At 37.9% G+C, this 21,053-nt stretch overlaps 1 protein-coding gene across 1 annotated transcript in view; it reads right to left on the bottom strand.

The window, feature by feature from the left end:
* SPTA1 (spectrin alpha, erythrocytic 1) overlaps positions 1 to 21,053 on the bottom strand; it is a 96,942-nt gene that overhangs the window by 61,715 nt on the left and 14,174 nt on the right. Inside the window, exons 11-18 of the mRNA XM_017503691.2 lie at positions 20,577 to 20,714; positions 19,858 to 19,968; positions 14,098 to 14,175; positions 13,798 to 13,953; positions 12,268 to 12,472; positions 10,712 to 10,893; positions 7,183 to 7,426; positions 5,782 to 5,904 (exon numbers count right to left, since the gene is read on the bottom strand). Of these exons, the coding sequence (XP_017359180.2) occupies positions 5,782 to 5,904; positions 7,183 to 7,426; positions 10,712 to 10,893; positions 12,268 to 12,472; positions 13,798 to 13,953; positions 14,098 to 14,175; positions 19,858 to 19,968; positions 20,577 to 20,714 (1,237 nt within the window). The remainder of the gene's footprint in view (positions 1 to 5,781; positions 5,905 to 7,182; positions 7,427 to 10,711; positions 10,894 to 12,267; positions 12,473 to 13,797; positions 13,954 to 14,097; positions 14,176 to 19,857; positions 19,969 to 20,576; positions 20,715 to 21,053) is intronic.

Raw genomic sequence — 21,053 nt, 5'->3', positions numbered from 1 at the left:
GAAGATCGAGCTCTGGGAGAGACGCCATCAGGAAGGCTGTGCCAATGTCACCTGTGAACAAACTCCGGGAAAGGACCACCCACCCAGCAACCTGACTGAACCCGAGAGCCCAGCAACGCCCTCTACAGGCCAAAAAAGATACAGCTCCAACCTCAACAGAAAAAACATCCACTCAGGGACTCCTCCTCAAATCACCAACTTCAAAGAGCAAAGGGAGATAAATCCATGAAGATGGGAAAAAAACAGTGCAGAAAGGATGAAACCGTCAAAGAACAGAACACCTCTTCTCCTCCCAGGGATCACAACTCCTCACCATCAAGCAAACAAAAAAAGACAAAGAATGAATCTGATGAATTGACAGAAGCGGGCTTCAGAAGGTGGGTAATAACAAACTTCTCTGAGCTAAAAGACTGTCTTCTAACCCAATTCAAAGAAACTAAGAACCTTAAAAAAAGGTTAGATGAAATGCTAACTGAAATAACCAGCTTAGAGAAGAATATAAACGACTTGATGGAGCTGAAAAATACAGCACAGGAATTTCACGAGGCATACAGAAGTTTCAACAGCCAAATAAATAGATCAAGTAGAAGAAAGGGTATCAGAGATAGAAGATCAAATCCATGAAATAAAATGAGAAGGCAAGATTAGAGAAAAAAGAGTGAAAGAAAATGAACAAAGCCTCCAAGCACTATGGGATTATGTGAAAAGACCTAATCTACGCTTGACTGGCATACCCGAATGTGACAGGGAGAATGAATCTAAGTTGGAAAACACTCTTCAAGATATTATCCAAGAGAACTTTCCCAACCTAAAAAGGCAGGACAACATTCAAATCCAGGAAATACAGAGAACACCACAAAGATATTCCTCAAGAAGAGCAACTCCAAGGCACATAATTGTCAGATTCACCAATGTTGAAATGAAGGAAAAAATTCTAAGGGCAGCCGGAGAGAAAGGTCGAGTCACCCACAAAGGAAAGGCCATCAGACTCAGCGGATCTCTCAGCAGAAACCCTACAAGCCAGAAGAGATTGGGGGCCAATATTCAATATCCATAAAGAAAAGAATTTTCAACCTATAATTTTGTATCTGGCCAAACTAAGCTTTATAAGTGAAGGAGAAATAAAATCCTTTACAGAGAAGCAATTGCTGAGAGATTTTGTCGCCAGAAGACCTGCCTTACAAGAGCTACTAAAGGAAGTACTAAACAGGGAAAGGAACAACCAGCACCAGCCACTGCAAAAACATACCAAATGGTAATGGCTACGACACAATGAAGAAACCACATTAACTAACAGGAAAAACAACCAGCCAGTAACAAAATGGCAGGATCAAATTCAAACGTAGCAATATTAATGTTGAATGTAAATGGCCTAAACACCCCAATCAAAAGACACAGACTGGCAAACTGGATAAAAAGTCAAGACCCATTGGTGTGCTGTATTCAGGAGACCATTTCACATCCAAAGACTCACATAGACTCAAAATAAAGGGATTGAAGAAGATTTACCAAGAAAATGAAGAGCAAAAAAAAGCAGGGGTAGCAATCCTAGTCTGTGAAAAAAATGGACTTTAAACCAACAAAGATCAAAAGAGACAAAGAAGGGCATTACATAATGGTAAAAGGATCAATGCAACAAGAAGCGCTAACTAACCTAAATATATATGCACCCAATGCAGGAGCACCCAGATACATAAAGCAAGTTCTTAATAACCTACAAACTCACACACAATAACAGTAGGATACTTTAATACTCCACTGACAATATTGGACAGGTCAATGAGACAGAAAGTCAAAAAGGATATCCAGGACTTGAATGCAGATTTGGACCAAGTGGACCTAATAGACACTTACAGGACACTCCACCCCACATCCACAGAATACACATTCTTCTCAGCACCACATTGCACTTACTCCAAAATTGACCACACAATTGGAAGTAAATCACTCCTCAGCAAACACAAAAGAACAGAAATCAAAACAAACACTGTCTCAGACTACAGTGCAATCAAATTAGAACTCAGCATTAAGAAAAGCACTCAAAAACCACACAATCACATGGAAACTGAACAACTTGCTCCAGAATGATGAATGGATAAACAATGAGACAAAGGAAGAAATAAAAGTGTTCTTCAAAACCAATGAGAATGACGACACAACGCAACAGATCATATAGGACATATTTAAAGCAATGTCTAGAGGGAAATTTATAGCAATAAATGCCCACATGAGAAACAGGGAAAGATCTAAAATCAACACCCTATCGTCAAAATTAAAAGAGCTAGAGGAGAGAGATAAAAAAAAAAAACAACTCAAAAGTTAGCAGAAGACAAGAAATAACTAACATCAGAGCAGAACTGAAGGAGATAAAGACACAAAAAGCCCTCCAAAAATCAATAAATCCAGGAGCTAGCTTTTTTGAAAAGATCAACAAAATAGACCGCTAGCTAGACTAATAGAAAAGAAAAGAGAGAAGAATAAAATAGATGCAATAAAAAACAATAAAGGGGAGATCACCACCGATTCCATAGAAATACAAACTATCATCAGAGATTACAATAAACAACTCTATGCACATAAACCAGTAAATCTGGAAGAAATGGATAAATTCCTGGACACTTGCACACTCCCAAGACTAAGCCAAGAAGAAGCTGAAACCCTGAATAGACCAATAAGAAGGTCTGAAGACAAGGCAGCAATTAATAGCCTACCAACCAAAAAAAGTCCAGGTCCAGACAGATTCACAGCTGAATTCTACCAGACACACAAAGAGGAGCTGGTACTATTCCTGTTGAAACTATTCCAAACAATACAAAAAGCGGAAATCCTCCCGAACTCTGTCTATGAGACCAACATCATCCTGATATGAAAACCTGGCAGAGACACAACTAAAAAAGAAAACTACAGGCCAATGTCCATGAGGAACATTGATTCAAAAATCTTCAATAAAATACTGGCAAACCGATTGCAACAGCACTTCAAAAAGCTTATCCATCACAATCAAGTAGGCTTCATCCTGGGGATGCAAGTCTGGTTCAACATACACAAGTCTATAAACATAATCTACCACATAAACAGAACCAAAGTCAAAAACCACATGATTATCTCAATAGATGCAGAGAAGGCCTTTGACAAAATTCAACAGCCCTTTAGGGTAAAAACTCTCAATAGACTAGGTATTGATGGAACATATCTCAAAATAATAAAAGCTGTTTACAATAAACCAACAGTCAACATCCTACTGAAGAGGCAAAAACTGGAAGCATTCCCTTTAAGAACTGGCACTAGACAAGGATGCCCTCTCTTACCACTCCTATTCAATATAGTATTGGAAGTTCTAGCCAGAGCAATTAGGGAAGAAAAAGAAATAAAGGGCATTCAATCAGGAAAAGAAGTCAAATTGTCCCTATTTGCAGACAACATGATTGTATATTTAGAAGACCCCATCATCTCAGCACAAAACCTCCTTAAGCGTGAGGGTGAAAACAAATGGAAGTATACATTTAAGAATCTTATATTAAACATGAAATGCATAGTACTATTTGAAATTAGACTATGATAGATTAAAAATCTATATTTTAATTCCTGGAATACTGGCTCTCCAAATTTTGCTTTTGGGATTCTTTTACACTTTTTAAAATTATTGAGGATGCAAAAAAGCTTTTGCTTATATAGTTAGACTCATTAATAGTTCCCATATCAGAAATAAAAACAATGTTTTTTTATTTATTTCTACAAAGTTTATTTTTATAATGTTTTCTTTATTATTATTATTATTATTTTAATATACATTTTATTGTGTTTTAGATTTTGGGGTACACGTGAAGAACATGCAAAATTGTTGCATAGGTACATATATGGCAATGTGGTTTGCTGCCTTCCTCCCCATCACCTATTTCTGGCATTTCTCCCCATGTTATCCCTCCCCAACTCCCCACCCCCCACTGTCCCTCTCCTAGTTCCCCCCAACAGACCCCAGTGTGTGATGCTTCCCTCCCTATGTCCATGTGTTCTCATTGTTCAACACCCGCCTATGAGTGAGAACACGCAGTGTTTGATTTTCTGTTCTTGTGTCATTTTGCTGAGAATGATGTTTCCCAGGTTCATCCATGTCCCTACAAAGGATGCAAACTCATCGATTTTTATGGCTGCATAGTATTCCATGGTGTATATGTGCCACATTTTCCCTGTCCAGTCTATCATTGATGGGCATTTGGGTTGGTTCTAAGTCTTTGCTATTAAAACAAGAAGTTTTGAAAGAAAAGAATGTACAAGTACATACTCCATTAGACAGAGCAGTGACATCATCACTGATCTGCAGGCTCTGGAAAACTCCACTCTATGCTTATGAAAGAATAAGTCTTTAAAAGAAAAATAATAGTCTTAGCACTATTATGAAAATATTTTAACTTTGGGAACCCACTAAAGGTGTGTCAGAGGCCCCAAAAGGGCTCCAAATCACACTGCCAAAATCATTGCACTATAATAAACACACACACACACACACAAACACGAAACAGCAAATGTAGCTAATAGGCCAATTTGAAGATAAGATGGAATCACAGTAAATACAAAATTGATCTAAAGGAAACATAAAGTGTTAGATAAAAAGAAAAAATATAGCAACATGCCAGATTTAAAATAAACCATATCGATAATTGCACTAAGTGTAAATTGTCTAAATATCACAATTTAAAAAGAAAAATTACCAGATTGAATATAATAAAAACAAGGCCTGATTATATGCTATTCATAAGAATCCCACTTGAAATATAAGAAACAGAGTATAAGCAAAAGGGTGGAGAAATATGCACCATGAAAAAACTAATTAAAAGTTAGCTCATGTGGCTTTTGTTAAAGTCAAAGTAGGTAGGCTTCAGAACAAAGAATTTCACCAGTGAAAAAGATTGATATTTTATAATCTGAAGATTTAACTTCATCAAAAGACATAACTATCCTAAATGTATATGCACATAATAACAGAGCTTCGACACATATGAAACAAAAACTGATAGAACTGAAAAAAGAAGACGACAAAATCCACAACTATAGTTGAAGATTTTTAAAATAGGCGAATTTCTATAGCAACATAGATTCCAAGTAAACATTTGTTGGTTTGAATTACTGGGTTGGGATCTGCAGTTTTGCTCACGAAACTGAATTTTAACCTGTACTTTTGAAAACTAGATATTGGTTGCATCAATTGATTCTTCAATCAACAGAGGAAAAATCCCAATGTAATCTGCATTGTGTACACCATACCTAGCCTTATGATGTTCAGAACTGAACATCATACTTAAGCACCAGGAATTTCTTAATTGAATGAAAAGAATAAACAGAGGCACTGAAACTATACAAAGTGAGAAGTTGAAGAAATGGAACAGTTTGTTATAAAATAGACATTGCATAACTGAGATCTGCCTTGACAGATCTGGAAGCTTGAACATGGAAAAGAGACCTGATTTAATTCATAGGGCTTTGTAAATTAGATTCTGAATTCTGAATTTCTACAAAGAAGCATGTTAATGATTAGGGTAAAGACGTTTTACTTTAATAATTTTTGTTTTACAAAAAATAGTGTTTCACAGGATTGGAATATTCCTATTACTGGAATATACAAACAAAGCCATATGCCCATTTGTCAGAAATGCTAAAAGAGAATTAAGTGGGAAAATGGGTCAGATATTTTTAAATTCCCTTGAAGCCCTAAGATAGTGCAAACTTCTTGCCAGAGGTATGGCCTGGTGATGTTTTGGCCAACTGAACCTCAATCATACATACCTTCCTCTACCATTTTTTCCCCTCTTTCTGTTATCGCTTGAATGCGTGGTTCATGGCTGGCAATGTTCTCCAGGATGACTTGGTGCCTATTCAGAAGATTTTTGGAGGCAATCAGGTCCTTTCCTGCAGAGGAAAGAAATTTCAAAGTTTGGGATTATCCTGGTGTATGGAAGTAGCATAACTCACTTTTTAAAAACTCTTGGACACACAGGTTCTTCCTTTGAGTTCTAACCATTGAGTAAGATTCTTTAAATTTATATCATCTGTTGGAATCCATTTTACTTATCTTTGCTTTTTCTCTGGCTTCGTTTTATTCATAAATTTCAGTTCATTATTATATAACAGATAATGAAAACATCACTATTTTTGTTGAAAGATAGGTAGGAAGGCAAGTAACTTCTTAGTTCAAATGTCCAATATTATGCACACAATTGTCTTTCAGCATATTGTGATGTACAAGGAAGGAACTTCTACTCCCTAACTTCTATGGACTTCAGAAAGATTTTAAATCCTCTATGCATAAGTTTTCTCATCATGAAAAAGGCACAGTATAACTGGTTTGAAGATCTATTTGTAATCATTAGAAATAACTTACAAAAAATGCCTCACTGATTGCCTACCATTAACAAGCAAACAATAAAGACTACTTACTGTGAATTTCTATCTTATAAGATCCCCTCATCCTGCTGTCTGCTTCATCCTCCCTGCCTCTTAACCATGCTTTATCTCTTTGCCCTCTAAACTTTCTTTCTTACTACTTCCCATTCAAAAGGTCTCTCCAGAAACTTTCTATGCCTTTCCAATAAGCCCCAGACTTTTTCCTTCAATAAAGTTTTCCCAGACTAACCCTTCCATTGTCATAATTGTCCAGCCCTTCATAGATTTTTTCCAAAATATGCATGCCAACCTGCACTGTATTTGTGTACACCTTTTTCTGTACCTCAGTATAAATATACTGGCTTTGACACTGGTGAACTAGCAACTTCTGAAGGAAAGAACAATATGTGCTTTATCTGCTACTTCACCCCTGCTATTGTCAGAATAAATAGCTCATAGCCAACTACAACCTAAGCACAAACACCTAGAATCTCAGACATTAACCATGACTGCTCAAAGACCTTCACAGTAACTTAAGTTTTAGAGCAAGCAACCAAATACTGAGTACTCTAGCTCTTCCCAGAGGCCCTAAATTCATGGCATTGCTCATGTTCAGTTTTAGGAGGTATATTTTTTAGTATAATTTAAAAACATCTTTTTATGAAGGACTGGACAAATTTTCTTGAGTCTGAGAAGAAATAGCTAAGAGCAAGCTTTCTACAATCCCACTGCTGTACCCCAGATCTCTCAATCTATAGACCCTGGTCCTTTCCTAATGTCTCAGCCTGCTCAGGCTGTACTAACCAAGGTAGGTGGAAGCAGCTGAGGGTTCAGTCTCTTGGATCCAGGCCTCCTCATCCTCTGTGTCTCTACAAATCAGCTGTAGTTGGAGTAAGTCAAAGAGCGTCTTCTTCCGGGTAGCCAGTGGCTCTTTCAGAGCTTCAAATCGGGATACCAAGGACTCCTGCCTTGCCCGTATGTCCTTAGAATCAGGATGGCCTATTTCTTCAAAATATGCAGCCAGCTCTGTGAGGGTATCCACCTGATCCTAAGGGAGAAATAGAATGAATGTCAAGAAATCCCAACATTTAGTAGGAAGTCATAGGAGTTTGGCATGGTGGAAAAGGGGGCAGGGAAAAATCAGCTCTCGTACACACTGTGTTATTATCTCTAATTAAATCAGCGAAATGGAGTTGGATGGATTGCTACATTGAGGATCACTACATCAGGTGAGTCTCTTTGTATGAAAGTAGTTCTCAGAACATGTTTTAGAAACATCAAAATATTTATAGAATGCTTCAAGGGAATCAGAAAAATTAGAACTGCAGAGTTTGATTGTTTAAGAGTATCGATAAATTGGGTCCCAAGAGAAAAAGCAGAAGTGTTTTTCTATCTCAGTTTACTTTCTATATTCTTTCTCTCTCTTTAAAAAGAGCTGTAACTGCAAATAAATGGAAAACTCTTCAGGCTTAAATTTGTTGCATAGCAGAAACAATACCTATGAGATGAAATGTGATGTTATAAACAAATGTCAGAAGCCCAGAAAAAGAAATTTAAAGGAATGACATGCCACCAAATAGTTGTCCTCCTTTGAGACATATCTGAAAAAGGAGAGATACAGAAACAGGATTTTGAAGGCTCTCCCTAGAAATAAAATTTTAGTTGTATACCTATATGATAAAATAGATGTCATAGGTATAGTACATCAAATTTTTATTAGTGAGGTAAACTATACCTAGCCTGGCAGAAACACAGTACCCAGGCTTTTTATCTGCTTGTTGTCCTCATTTGTTTGTTGGGTAGGAGAGTGGCACATAAGCAAGGAGGGAGGGCATTAGGACAAATACCTAATTCACGTGGGGCTTAAAACCTAGATGACGGGTTGATGAGTGCAGCAAACCACCATGGCTTATGTATAAGTAAGTAACACACCTGCGCATTCTGCACATGTATCCCAGAATTTAAAGTATAATTTTTAAAATGTTCTTCAAGAGACAGAGAAACATCAGGCATTTGGTTTTATTTTCGCTATTTTGCCATTCAGTGCTCAATCTATAAAGGATTTTATCTATGGCTCCTCCATTTGGAGAGAAGTTTAAAAACACTGACTACCAGTAACTTCTTAAAACACATACTCACTTTTCCATAAAAAATTAGAGGCCTTACACTTTTACACTGTTGGTGGGAGTGTAAATTAGTCCAACCATTATGGAAGACAGTGTGGTGATTCCTCAAGGATCTAGAACCAGAAATACCATTTGACCCAGCAATCCCATTACTGAGTATATACTCAAAGGATTATAAATCATTCTACTATAAAGACACATGCACACATATATTTATTGCAGCACTATTTAACAATAGCAGACTTGGAACCAACCCAAATGCCCATCAATGATGGACTGGATAAAGAAAATGTGGCACATATACAGCATGGAATATTATGCAGCCATGAAAAAGAATGAATTCATGTCCTTTGCAGGGACATGGATGAAGCTGGAAGCCATCATTCTCAGCAAACTAACACAGGAACAGAAAACCAACACCACGTGTTCTCACTCATAAGTGGGAGTTGAACAATGAGAACACATGGACACAGGGAGGGCAATATCACACATCGGGGCCTGTCGAGGGCTAGAGGGGAGGGGAGGAAGAGCATTAGGACAAATATCTAATGAATGCAGGGCTTAAAACCTAGACAAGGGGTTGATAGGCACAGCAAACCACCGTGGTACATGTATCCCACGTAACAAACCTACACATTCTGCACATGTATCCCAGAACTTAAAGTAAAATAATTTTTTTTAATTAGAGAAATGATAAGAAAATAAAATTAAAATCCTTCAGTAGCCAACTGTTCTCATTTCTTAGGACATTTTTGTAAATCAGAACATAATAGAAGGATTTTCAAACATAATCATTATCATCATCACTATGGGTCCACTGTACTCTTTGAAAACCTCTAATGTAGTGCAAGGTGCACCTGATGAGGGAGAGAGGCTATCTGGCTCATATCCTTGGCTGCCAGTCCATTGCTGTTTGATCTTGGGAAAGCTCTTTCACCTGTTTTGATCTTAGTTTCTTCAACTACATAATGAAAACGTTGGGCTAGAGAATATCGAAGATCTTTTTCAACTCTAACATTCTATATCTATAATTTCCCTCGCAAGCATCATTTCTTTGCCTCTACCTCCACTAGAGGTTCAAATTCCTAGTGATCAGCCACCCTAACTTTCCCGAATGGTGTGACACACTCCTATTTCTTAAGTTCTTACATATACAGTTTATCTTCTTCAAGATGTCCTTTTTTGTTTGTTTTTAAACAAAAAAAATTAAACAAATTGTACCCCTCCATCCTTTGGAACTCTGTTCTCTTGGTAGATTTCAAAGCTATATTTCTATGATTTTACTACTACCATCTTTTACTTTATTTAAAGCCTCATTGAGCCATCTCTAAAGGTATAAGAATGACGTTTTTCCTATTTTCTGTAGATTCTTCTGTTTTATCCATTTAACTCAGAGTGACCATAGAGTAGGCATCATGAAAGTGTATTTTTGAAAGGCAGGTTAGTGTGATCTTCTAGGGAATGGTGGAATAATCTTTATATACAAGTTAGGATTCCTGGGATGAGAAATTGAGTTGGCTGGAAGTGGATTTCCACTGAATTCTCCAAAACCATAGGATATCCATGATCTAGGAACTTTGGGAATAAATTCATTTTAAATAATAGTCTGGTATGATGTTGGAGGAAATATCTCTGAAACTGGCAACCAGACATCTGTTTATTATAGTCCTGGCTCTGTTGTTAATTTTTGCTGTGACATTGGGAAAGTCACTTTACTTCCACGGATTTCAATTGTCTTTATTTAAAAAAAAAAAAAAAGGTAGAATTTAAAATATTTTTACTCTTTGAATCACAGAATACCTGAACAGGAAAAAACAACTTTATCCCAAGCCCTTATTTTACAGATGACGATAGTGAGGATACTGAGATGCAAAAAGCGAAATGACCTATCAAAGATCACATAACTAATTACCCATAAGAATGAACATATAACCCAGATTTCTAGATTGAGAGAGAGTTTATATTTTGAAAAGTCAATAAAGTCTTACATCAACCATGAGGTTCTGATCAAAGACACTGAGCACTCAACACCCCTGGCTAGATTGGAGGAAATCTGGGGAAAAGGCAGTTGGTTTACTAACAATTTTGAGTTTTTACCTTTGGTTCTTTACTCTTTTGCTCTCTGAATAATAATAATTACTTATTATGAGTGTGCTCAGAACATGTACAACCATTGCTTATAACTGGCCAAAGGGCTAACAACAAACCTGACGAGCAGTGACAGCTGACTCCAGGAGGCCATGTTTCCTGAGTCGATTCTGCACATCGGCCAGGCCTTTCCCATAATCCTCAGAGGTGACTTGCCACTCCACCTCCTCTAGCCAGTGCTGCAAATCTTCTGCATTATTTTCAAATTGCAGCTGCTGATTGGCCTCATACAACTGGGTCCCTGGGAGAAGACATTAGGTGGAAAACATTAGGTACCATAGCTATTCCTCTTTACACTATAATATACCTTCCTCCAATTTAAAGATCAATATAATATTTTAATATTGCAAAGAGGAAAATATAACTGTCTTATGTGTCTCACAAAAAGTCATCTTAATTTGTAGAATTCTGATAATATTTGTTTCTGAATCTAGTAATGTTCTCAAAGCAAAAATAAATGAGAAGTTACATTGCCTGATAAGGTATAGTTCTGCAGTGTCAGATTTTAACCATCTTGGGTGTTTACTTATGTGATTTTTACTCTCTGTCCGGACCTGTTTTTCAAGAACATTCAAATCCAAACCCTCTATTTTCTAGGAGAAGCATAATGAGGTTGGTTCAGTTTGAAATTTATAAGTTTCTTTTTATAAAGTTATTTTACTGAACTTTGATTTCCCCCTCTTAGTTCCTGTCTTTTATCACCAACTGTTCCCCACAGTTTTATCTTCTAGAAAATGTCTTTATTCACACTCTTCTCAAATTGATTCTGTACTATGATTTTATAGTAATTATTTGAATAATTTCTGCAAAGCAATTGCTGTGTCTCCTGATGGTGAAGAGTAGCAGTGAGATATTGTCATAGCCAAGTTGGATTTTGTTTTTCTAAACCAAAGATAAGGACATTATCCAAAAAAAAAATCAGTATGATATATTTCTTCTGTAATCAGGGAAAAGTCATGTTTAAAGATGATATTTATAACAAGGGGCACACTAATAGGAAACACATTACTTGTGTTAATTACTAAAATTTGATTAATTTTCCAAAGTAAGGGGTAACATATAAGTGAAAACTCTCCAAGAACACATGTGGGATTGTTTTAAGAGCTTATAGCTGAACCTAAACATTTTCAAATAGGTTTAAAAAATCAACAAGACATCAGACTCTATAAGAATAAAATGTTGTAGGAAAATCACATGTGACATTAACAATCTTTTAATGTTTAATGTAATAACCTGGGTCATAGTATCTTGTCTAGTTTATAGAACCAAAATACAGAAAACTCATGGTTCAAGAATATTTGTTCAAGGGAAAGAAAAACAACAAAGTGGGGAAAAAGCGAGGAAACCCAAAGTAATTTCAGCACATCTGCCCCTGCCAAAAAAATTTCTGAAAAAACCCTACACACCTGAAGAAAACATAAAATTGTGTTAATATATAGTGTTATCATTTCAGGCTGGATTTTTAAAACTTTACCAACAAAAGAAGGACACAGGGAAGCAAATGGGTAGTAGACCGTCTCATAGAAGCCACCAGATAAATTCACAGTACTAAAGATGAATGTAGTAGATTTCATAATTTAGAAAATGACCTTTCACCAAAACCTCTGCTTTTTACCTTTCTGTGCTGTCGCCTCCAGCAAGTCCTTCCAGAGGCTGTCAACTTCACTCAGACGAGTGGCCACGTGGTCAGAGGCATAGTGACCACCATCAATCATCTCTTGGCCAGTTTTCTGTATGTTTTTGAGCAGGGTCTCATTATCTGCCAATTCCTCTTCAAAGGCTTGCTGCTTTTGAACCCTGCTCTTCAAGTTCTGTGTGTCCTGAGATAAGATTAAAGAAAAAAAAAAAACATTACTTGAAGAATGAGGGACAGAAATTTTGAGAATAAGAGGTTACTTCTCACTAGAAATCTGCCTATAGTAAGAAGAGAATAAAAGGAAGAGCTTTCTTAGTCCAACATTTGAGAAACTCATGCAATTAATCCCTCTTTCTACATGTGGCAGACATGGCAAACTAATTCGGCTTTTTTTTTTCCACTGGCTTAGATATGGCTTGAAGATCATTTTGAATATGACACCCCATTCAAGCACTAACAATCAGAGCTGTCAATGAAAGGTAAACATTATTTTCCATTCCTCAGCTAGTACATGAATCTTCCATCCATTTGACCCATATATAGATCTGTTTGTTAAAAATATATTGGAGCTACAACTTATCTAGTGAATGCAAACACACACTAACAAGTTTTACAAAATGAAATGCAAGGATAAGATGTTCATAGCTCTATCAAGATATAAGAACAAAAGGATCAGAAGTATACAATTAAGACTAAATGATATCAGGAAAATAAACACTTTCAATAGATACTGGCCTAGAAATCAAAAGCCTAATTCTTGCCCTGAGGGTAAATGTGAAAGTTTGTAAATATGATAGTTCACATTACATAACATTTTCGAGCGTAAAATATGTGTTAGTACAACCCTAAGGAAGAGGAGTCTATGGCTCAGAGATAATTCTGCAATTTCCATTAACAAACTGAAGTGAAAATTCAAGCCCAGGTTTACCTGCTCTAGAGTTCATGCTTCTAACTTTTTGCTAAACCACTTCTAAATAACTGGATAACTTTGGGCAACTCACTTCCCAATGTAGATCCTGGCTTCCTTATCTATAAAATGAGGGGTTGTTTCCTTGAGCTGCAAAATTTGATAAGTTTATATTATACAAAATATTTAGGTTACTTTTGAGTTCCTAGTAGTTTTCAGAAACGTAAATGTATTGTTGGGATTAGACACAATATTTACCTAGTATAGGGATTCAGAGCAGAACAGAAAATGTGAGAAAGGGGCAACAAGTAGCTCAATAAGGAATATTCACCACCTTCCCCCATTTGGCTAAGAATCACCAGAAATTGTGCCACAGGAAAGAGGTGAGGAACATCAGGGTTTAGGAAAACCAAAATCTAGATCCTTGATATTTAACTGGATAAATAGCCTTCAGGGAGTCATTGACTTTTTCTGAACTTCTGTTTTGTCCTCTATAAAATGAGGTTCACCAGCTAAATGCCAAATTGCATTTTACTCCGAGACTGTGCTTCCATGAAATGAACTCCTGATACGTCTATCTAGCTCCTGAAAACTCTGCCTACCTTGTAGTCTTCATCATCTGCCAACTTTTTCTTCTTGTTGATCCAGTTCTTTAGGTCATCTGAGTCCTGATACAGTTGTTGCAGAAGCAATGAATCCTTTAGCAATCGACGTCTAGTGGCAGCCCTTTTACGTAGGGCATCCCGCCGGGCTAACAGCTGCAGAAACCATGAGTAAACTTATGGTCAGCAAAACCAGGTGTGAACATGTGAGATTCACTGACCACCCTGGTCACCATGCCCACAACACTCTTCTTGATTCTGGTACACAGGCACTCAGAAGCGCTAGGCCCTTGAACATACCCCATCACGGATAGCAGCAATGTTCTCTGAATCATAATGGTCATCATCAATCAGTTTGGTTGCAGTCTTGTCTACAGTCTAAAAAAAAAAATAAAAATGAATACTTTTCCCTCAGTGACTATTAAGTGGCCACAGTTTGGGTAGCTATTTGAAGATGAAGCATAGCAATATGGGAGGAGAAGTTTTAAGGCCAGCAGATGTAAGTCCTCATTCAGATTTCTGTTATAAATTGTATTTCAAAACATATACCTCAGGGCATATCAATCACCTTCTCTGTGTCACAATATTTTTAAAATACAGGTTACAATAAACAAATTCAGATGCCACAAGGAGGTGATTGGTTTACTCTTGTCTTCAAAAGGAAGCACTAATGACACAGCCATCTATCTGTCTGTCTATTCATGTATTCATCTCTCTTCTCTCCTTCTCTCTTTCTCTCTCTCTCTCTCTCCAGTTACATGGGAGAAGAGTCAGAAATTGCAGAGGTAAGTTTTTACCCATGTTTAGCCAGAAATCTCCCAAATTACTAGAGCTCAGAATTAATGTGCTGAATACAAAAATGATCTAAAATAAATGACAACATTTTATAAACAATAAATTATTTTATACTGTTAGCTTTGATCGATGAGGATCAACAGAAAGAACAAACATATCAATTAATAAGGGACTTGATATTAATTGGACTTTCACTTCTTCACCATATTGATTTAATATTAACAGAGAAGACTGGGAATTTGCCTGTTATTTTTGTTGCTGCTGCTGCTTCTGGTGGTGGTAGTGGTATGTGTGTGCATGTGGCAAGCGTGGTGTTAAAGTCAGCACAATTCTAGAAACAGCCAGAGGCATACAATGTGTTGTACCCATGAGGTCTTCCTTTGACTTCCCTGAGTCCTGCCTTTATATTCACTAGCTTTCTGGGCCATTGTAACTTAAGGTTCACAGGAAAACTCTGTAGTTGCATTTGATGAAAAACAGAAATATAAAGATATACTCTACAGGAAAAATAGGCTATAAAGGAAAACAGAAGACAGCACTTAGATATCCAGATGTTACTAGGAAAGAGAAAATTATATTGATATTGCTAGAGAGGAAGAAATTAAAAAATTAAAATTTTTAATTATGATTCTATATTGAATAACAATCAATTAATTTCTATTTACACTGCAGAAAATATAAAACATGGATCCAAGATAGCCAAATAGGAACAGCTCTGGAGTGTAGTTCCCAGTGGGAATGCAGAGGGTGAATGATCACCACATTTCCAAACAAGTTTTTGCTGCCCACAGACCAGGAGATTCCCGGGCAGAAAAGCACCTCGAGTCTCCAGCATGGCTGTTTCAGCCGGCGCAGCGGGTCTCTGCACAAAAACTCACACAAATCTAGGTGATCATTTCAACTGGCACCTGGCATGCCTGGGAGACACAGTCGCCCATTCAAAGAAAAAAGGGCTGAAACAGGGAGCCAGGTGATCTGGCTCAGTGGGTCCCACCCCCACAAAGACCAGCAATCTGAAAGGCTCTGGATTGAGAGTTTCACAGCAAGCACAGCTGGAGCCAAGATGGTCCAGCTCTGTGAGGGGAAGGATGTTTGCCATTACTGAGGCAGTCCTACACTACTGAGGCAGTCCACCATTACTGAGGCAGACCACCATTAAGGAGGCAGTTCTAACTATACCTCTATAAACAAAACCGCAAGGAAGTTCACACAGCAGCTGGGCAGAGCCCATGGCAGCTCAGCAACGCCTCTGTGGGCAGACTGTGAGTAGGCTACCTCCTCACTGTGCAGGCCATCTCTGAAAAAAGGCAGCAGCATATAACGAACTTATAAATAAGGCCCCACCTTCTCAGAACAGAGCACCTGGGAAAAAGAGGCAGTTATGAGTTCTGCTGCAGCAGACTTAAACGTACCTGCCCAGCAGCTCTGAATGGAACAACAGAGTGCACAGCTCAGCACCTGAGCTCCCATAAGGGACAAACTGTCTCCTCAAGCAGCTCCCCAAGCCCTGTATATCCAAAGAGACACCTCATAAAGGAAAGCTCAGACTGACATCTGGAGGGTATCCTTTGGGGACAAAGATAACAGAAAAAGAAACAGGCAGCAACCCTTACTGTTCTGCAGCCACCACAGGTGTTCCCCAGCAAGCAGGTTCTGGAGTGGATCTCCAGCAGTCCTAAAACAGAGGAGCCTGACTGTTAGAAGTAAAACTAAAAAACAGAAAGAAATAACTTCATCATCAACAAACAGGACGACCACTCAGAGACTCCATCCGAAAGTCACCAGCTACAAAGACCACAGGTAGATAAATCCACAGAGATGGGAAGAAACCAGTGCAAAAAGGATGAAAACACCCAAAACCAAAATGCCCCTCCTCCCATAAGGGATCACAACTCCTCAACAGCAAAAGGACAAGGCTGGATGGAGAATGAGTCTGATGAATTCATAGAAACAGGCTTCAGAAAGTGGATAATAACAAACTTCTCTGAGCTAAAAGTCCATCTTCTAACCCAATGCAAAGAAACTAAGAACCTTGAAAAAAGGTATGATGAAATGCTAATGAGAATAAGCAGCTTAGAAAAAAATATAAATGAACTGATGGAGCTGAAAAACACAACATGAGAACTTCGCGAAGCATACACAAGTTTCAATAACTGAATCGACCAAGCAGAAGAAAGGATATCAGAGATTGAAGATCAACTCAATGAAATAAAACAAGAAGGCAAGATTAGAGAAAAAAAGTAAAAAGAAACTAACAAAGCCTCCAAGAAATATGGGATTTTGTGAAAAGACCTAATCTACATTTGATAGGTGTACCTGAATGTGATGGAGAGAATGAATCCAAGCTGGAAAACACGGTTCAGGATATTTTGCAGGAAAACTTCCCCAACCTAGCAAGGCAGGCCAATATTCAAGTCCAGGAAATACAGAGAACACCACAAAGATATTCCTCAACAAGAACAACCCCGAGGCACATAATCGTCAGATTCACCAGGTTTGAAATGAAGGAAAAAACGCTAAGGGCAGCCAGAGAGAAAGGTCGGGTTACCCACAAAGGGAAGTCCATCAGACTCACAGTGGACCTCTCAGCAGAAACCCAACAAGCCAGAAGAGAGTGGGGGCCAATATTCAACATCCTTAAAGAAAAGAACTTTCAATCTAGATTTCATATCCAGCCAAACTAAGCTTCATAAGTGAAGAAGAAATAAATAAAATCCTTTATGAACAAGCAATTGCTCAGAGATTTCATCACCACCAGGCCAGCCTTACAAGAGCTCCTGAAAGAAGCGCTAAACATAGAAAGGAACAACCAGTACCAGCCACTTCAAAAATGTACCAAATGGTAAAGACCATCTACACAATGAAGAAACTGCATCAGCTAATGGGCAAAACAACCAGCTGGCATCAAAATGGCAGAATCAAATTCACACATAATAATATTAACCTTAAATGTAAATGGGCTAAATGCTCCAATCAAAAGACACAGACTGGCAAATTGGATAAAAAGTCAAAACCCAACAGTGTGCTGTATCCGGGAAACCCACCTCATGTGCAAGGATACACATAGGCTCAAAATAAAGGGATGGAGGAAGATTTACCAAGCAAATGGAGGGCAAAAAACAGCAGGAGTTGCAATCCCAGTCTCTGATAAAATAGACATTACACAAACAAAGATCAAAAGAGACAAAGAAGGACATTACATAACGGTAAAAAGATCAATGCATCAAGAAGAGCTAATGATCCTAAATATATATGCACCCAATACAGGAGCACCCAGATACATAAAGCAAGTTCCTAATGACCTACAAAGAGACTTAGACTCCTACATGATAATAGTGGGAGACTTTAACACTCCATTGTCAATATTAGACAGATCAACAAGACAGAAAATTAACAAGGATTTCCAAGACTTGAACTCAGATCTGGACCACGCAAACCTAATAGATATCTACAGAACTCTCCACACCAAATCCATGGAATATACATTCTTCTCAGCACCACATCACACTTACTCTAAAATTGACCACATAATTGGAAGTAAATCACTCCTCAGCAAATGCAAAAGAATGGAAATTGTAACAAACAGTCTAGCCATGTGCAGAAAGCAGAAACTGGACCCCTTCCTGACATCTTCCACTAAAATTAACTCCAGATGGATTAAAGACTTAAATGTAAGACCTAACACCATAAAAACTCTAGAAGAAAACCTAGGCAAAACCATTCAGGACATAGGCATAGACAAGGACTTCATGATTAAAACACCAAAAGCATTGGCAACCAAAGCCAAAATAGACAAATGGGATCTAATTAAATTCCAGAGCTTTTGCACAGCAAAAGAAACAATCATTAGAGTGAACTGGCAACCAACAGAATGGGAAAAAAATTTTGCAATCTACCCATCTGACAAAGGGCTAACATCCAGAATCCTTAAAGAACTAAAACAGATTTACAAGAAAAGAACAAACAAACCCATTCAAAAGTGGGTGAAGGATATGAATAGATGATTTTCAAAAGGACACATATATGAAGCCAATAAACATATGAAAAAATGCTCATCATCACCGGTCATTAGAGAAATGCAAATCAAAACCACATTGAGATACAATCTCATGCCAGTTAGAATGGCAATCATTAAAAAATCTGGAAACAACAGATGCTGGAGAGGATGTGGAGAAATAGGAACACTTTTACACTGTTGGTGGGAGTGTAAATTAGTTCAACCAATGTGGAAGACAGTGTGGTGATTCCTCAAGGACCTAGAAATAGAAATTCCATTTGACCCAGCAATCCCATTACTGGATATATATCCAAAGGATTACAAACAGTTCTGTTATAAAGACACATGCACACGTATGTTCATTGTGGCTCGGTTTACAATAGCAAAGACCTGGAACCAACCCAAATGCCCATCAATGATAGACTGGATGTCTATCGATGATAGACTGGACAAGGACAATGTGGCACATATACACCATGGAATACTATACAGCCATAAAAAATGATGAGTTCATGTCCTTTGTAGGGACATGGATGAATCTGGAAACCATCATTCTCAGCAAACTGACACAAGAACAGAAAATCAAACACCCGCATGTTCTCACTCATAGGTGGGTATTGAACAATGAGAACACATGGACACAGGGAGCGGAGCATCATACACTGGTTCTGTTGGGGGGAACTAGGGGAGGGACAGTGGTGGGGAGCGGTAGGGAGGTCGGGGAGGGATAACATGGGGAGAAATGCCAGATATAGGTGATGGGGATGGAGGCAGCAAACCACATTGCCATGTATATACCTATGCAACAATCCTGCATGTTCTGTACATGTACTCCAGAACCTAAAGTGCAATAATATATATATATATATATATATATAAAATAAAATATAAAACACAATCATACTCTTCATTAGAAAAAAAATGGCCCATTGTCTAGAAAACCTTTCTAAATATGACTTGTAGAATAAGAATTATGTGATAAAAATTGAGTATTTTTCTGGCTCTTTTCACTTTTTTTTTCTAAAGATAAGTATTAAGCTTTGGCTTTCTCACTGTATAAACATTGTATGTTTATAAAATTAAATCAAAGAGTTTGAAAAACACACAAATAAACACATCAACAACAAAAGAAGAATTGTAACTTGATTATGGAAAATCCTCAGGTTACATCTAGGAGTTATAGGAGTAATGCTGTCTAGGGACAGGTGTTGTGTAAAATTATGTATATGAAGAGGAAGCCAATGCCCAAACTAGGGCCCATTTCTTACTGTAATCTTCTCTTCCTGGGCAGTAAAGGCCTCCTCAAAGTCATCATGCTTCTGAAGAAGGGCTTCCGCACTGCCCAGTGAGTTTCCCAGATCCTCGTTTTCCAGGAAAGCCTGTAGAAGAAAGAAAGACACACCTAAACTGTGCCTCACTGGTAAGAAACATTCCTCTTGGCATATCTCTGAAACAAGGACTAAGGCAGGAGGGAACAAGGTGGGAATTAGCACGGATTATGATAGTGGGTAGAGATTAACCTTAAACAGCAGGAGCTTCAGGCCTCCTTCCTGATACTCTCACACAATTTTCTCACCTATGTTTCTGCGTCTGTCTACATGGAATCCCCCAACCAATCTAGGCTTTATTCTGAGCTCTCAAAAGTTCCTCAAGCGCCCTACTCACCTCCACTCTAATGTACCCTGCCTGACTTTTCAGTTTTCTCTTCCTGACCCTTTACCAATTTGATATTTATTTTGCCTTACATTTAATTGTAGTTAAAACCTCTCTAAAGAATGTAAGCATTTTTATATGCAATTGTTGACGAGGGACCTGTAGGAGCCTTATGAAAAGGGCCCATCTTCTCTTTTCCTCATGGATCACTCTCTAGGTCCCAACACAAGCTTTGACTCACAGGAGCGGTTGTGAGGGAGCTCACAGTAGTCTTGCTGGCAAATGAAGGGTGAGAGAAATGACTTCTAGAGATGGTATGTACCCCTCCCATTACCTCTTGTCTGCTCATCCAACTGTCCACTTGCTCACTGTCTCGGTAGAAGAGGTGAAAGTCCAAACACTGCTCATACTGATGATGACGCTTGTCCCACAGTTCCAGCAGGGCAGCCCAGTTGTTGGCAAGTATTTCCATCTTTGGAAAGAAGGAGATGATGTACATGAAAGATATTTAATTTATTTTATTCTACATTTATTAAGCATGTAATAAATGCAAAGCCATTTGAAGGGTACAAAAAATAAACTGGAAATGGACTTTTAAGATTCCAACATTTAAGCACATGATTGTACTATAAGAAACATGGGATACATTCCATGAAAGAGATAAAACACTGTATGTATAAGGAAATGAAAAAAGACTAATTCTGATTAAGAGAGCCAGGAAGTAGAAGTATGGGAAATAATGGAAAATGTCATACCAAACAGATTTAAAAGATAGGAAATGGGTATCAGGACTTAATGCCATAAGCAAAGG

The sequence above is a fragment of the Cebus imitator genome, unplaced genomic scaffold, assembly GCF_001604975.1.
Source record: "Cebus imitator isolate Cc_AM_T3 unplaced genomic scaffold, Cebus_imitator-1.0 Scaffold313, whole genome shotgun sequence".
Taxonomy (NCBI): Eukaryota; Metazoa; Chordata; class Mammalia; order Primates; family Cebidae; genus Cebus; species Cebus imitator.
Note: the sequence above shows the minus strand (reverse complement) of the source record. Positions and strands in the feature narration are given on the sequence as shown.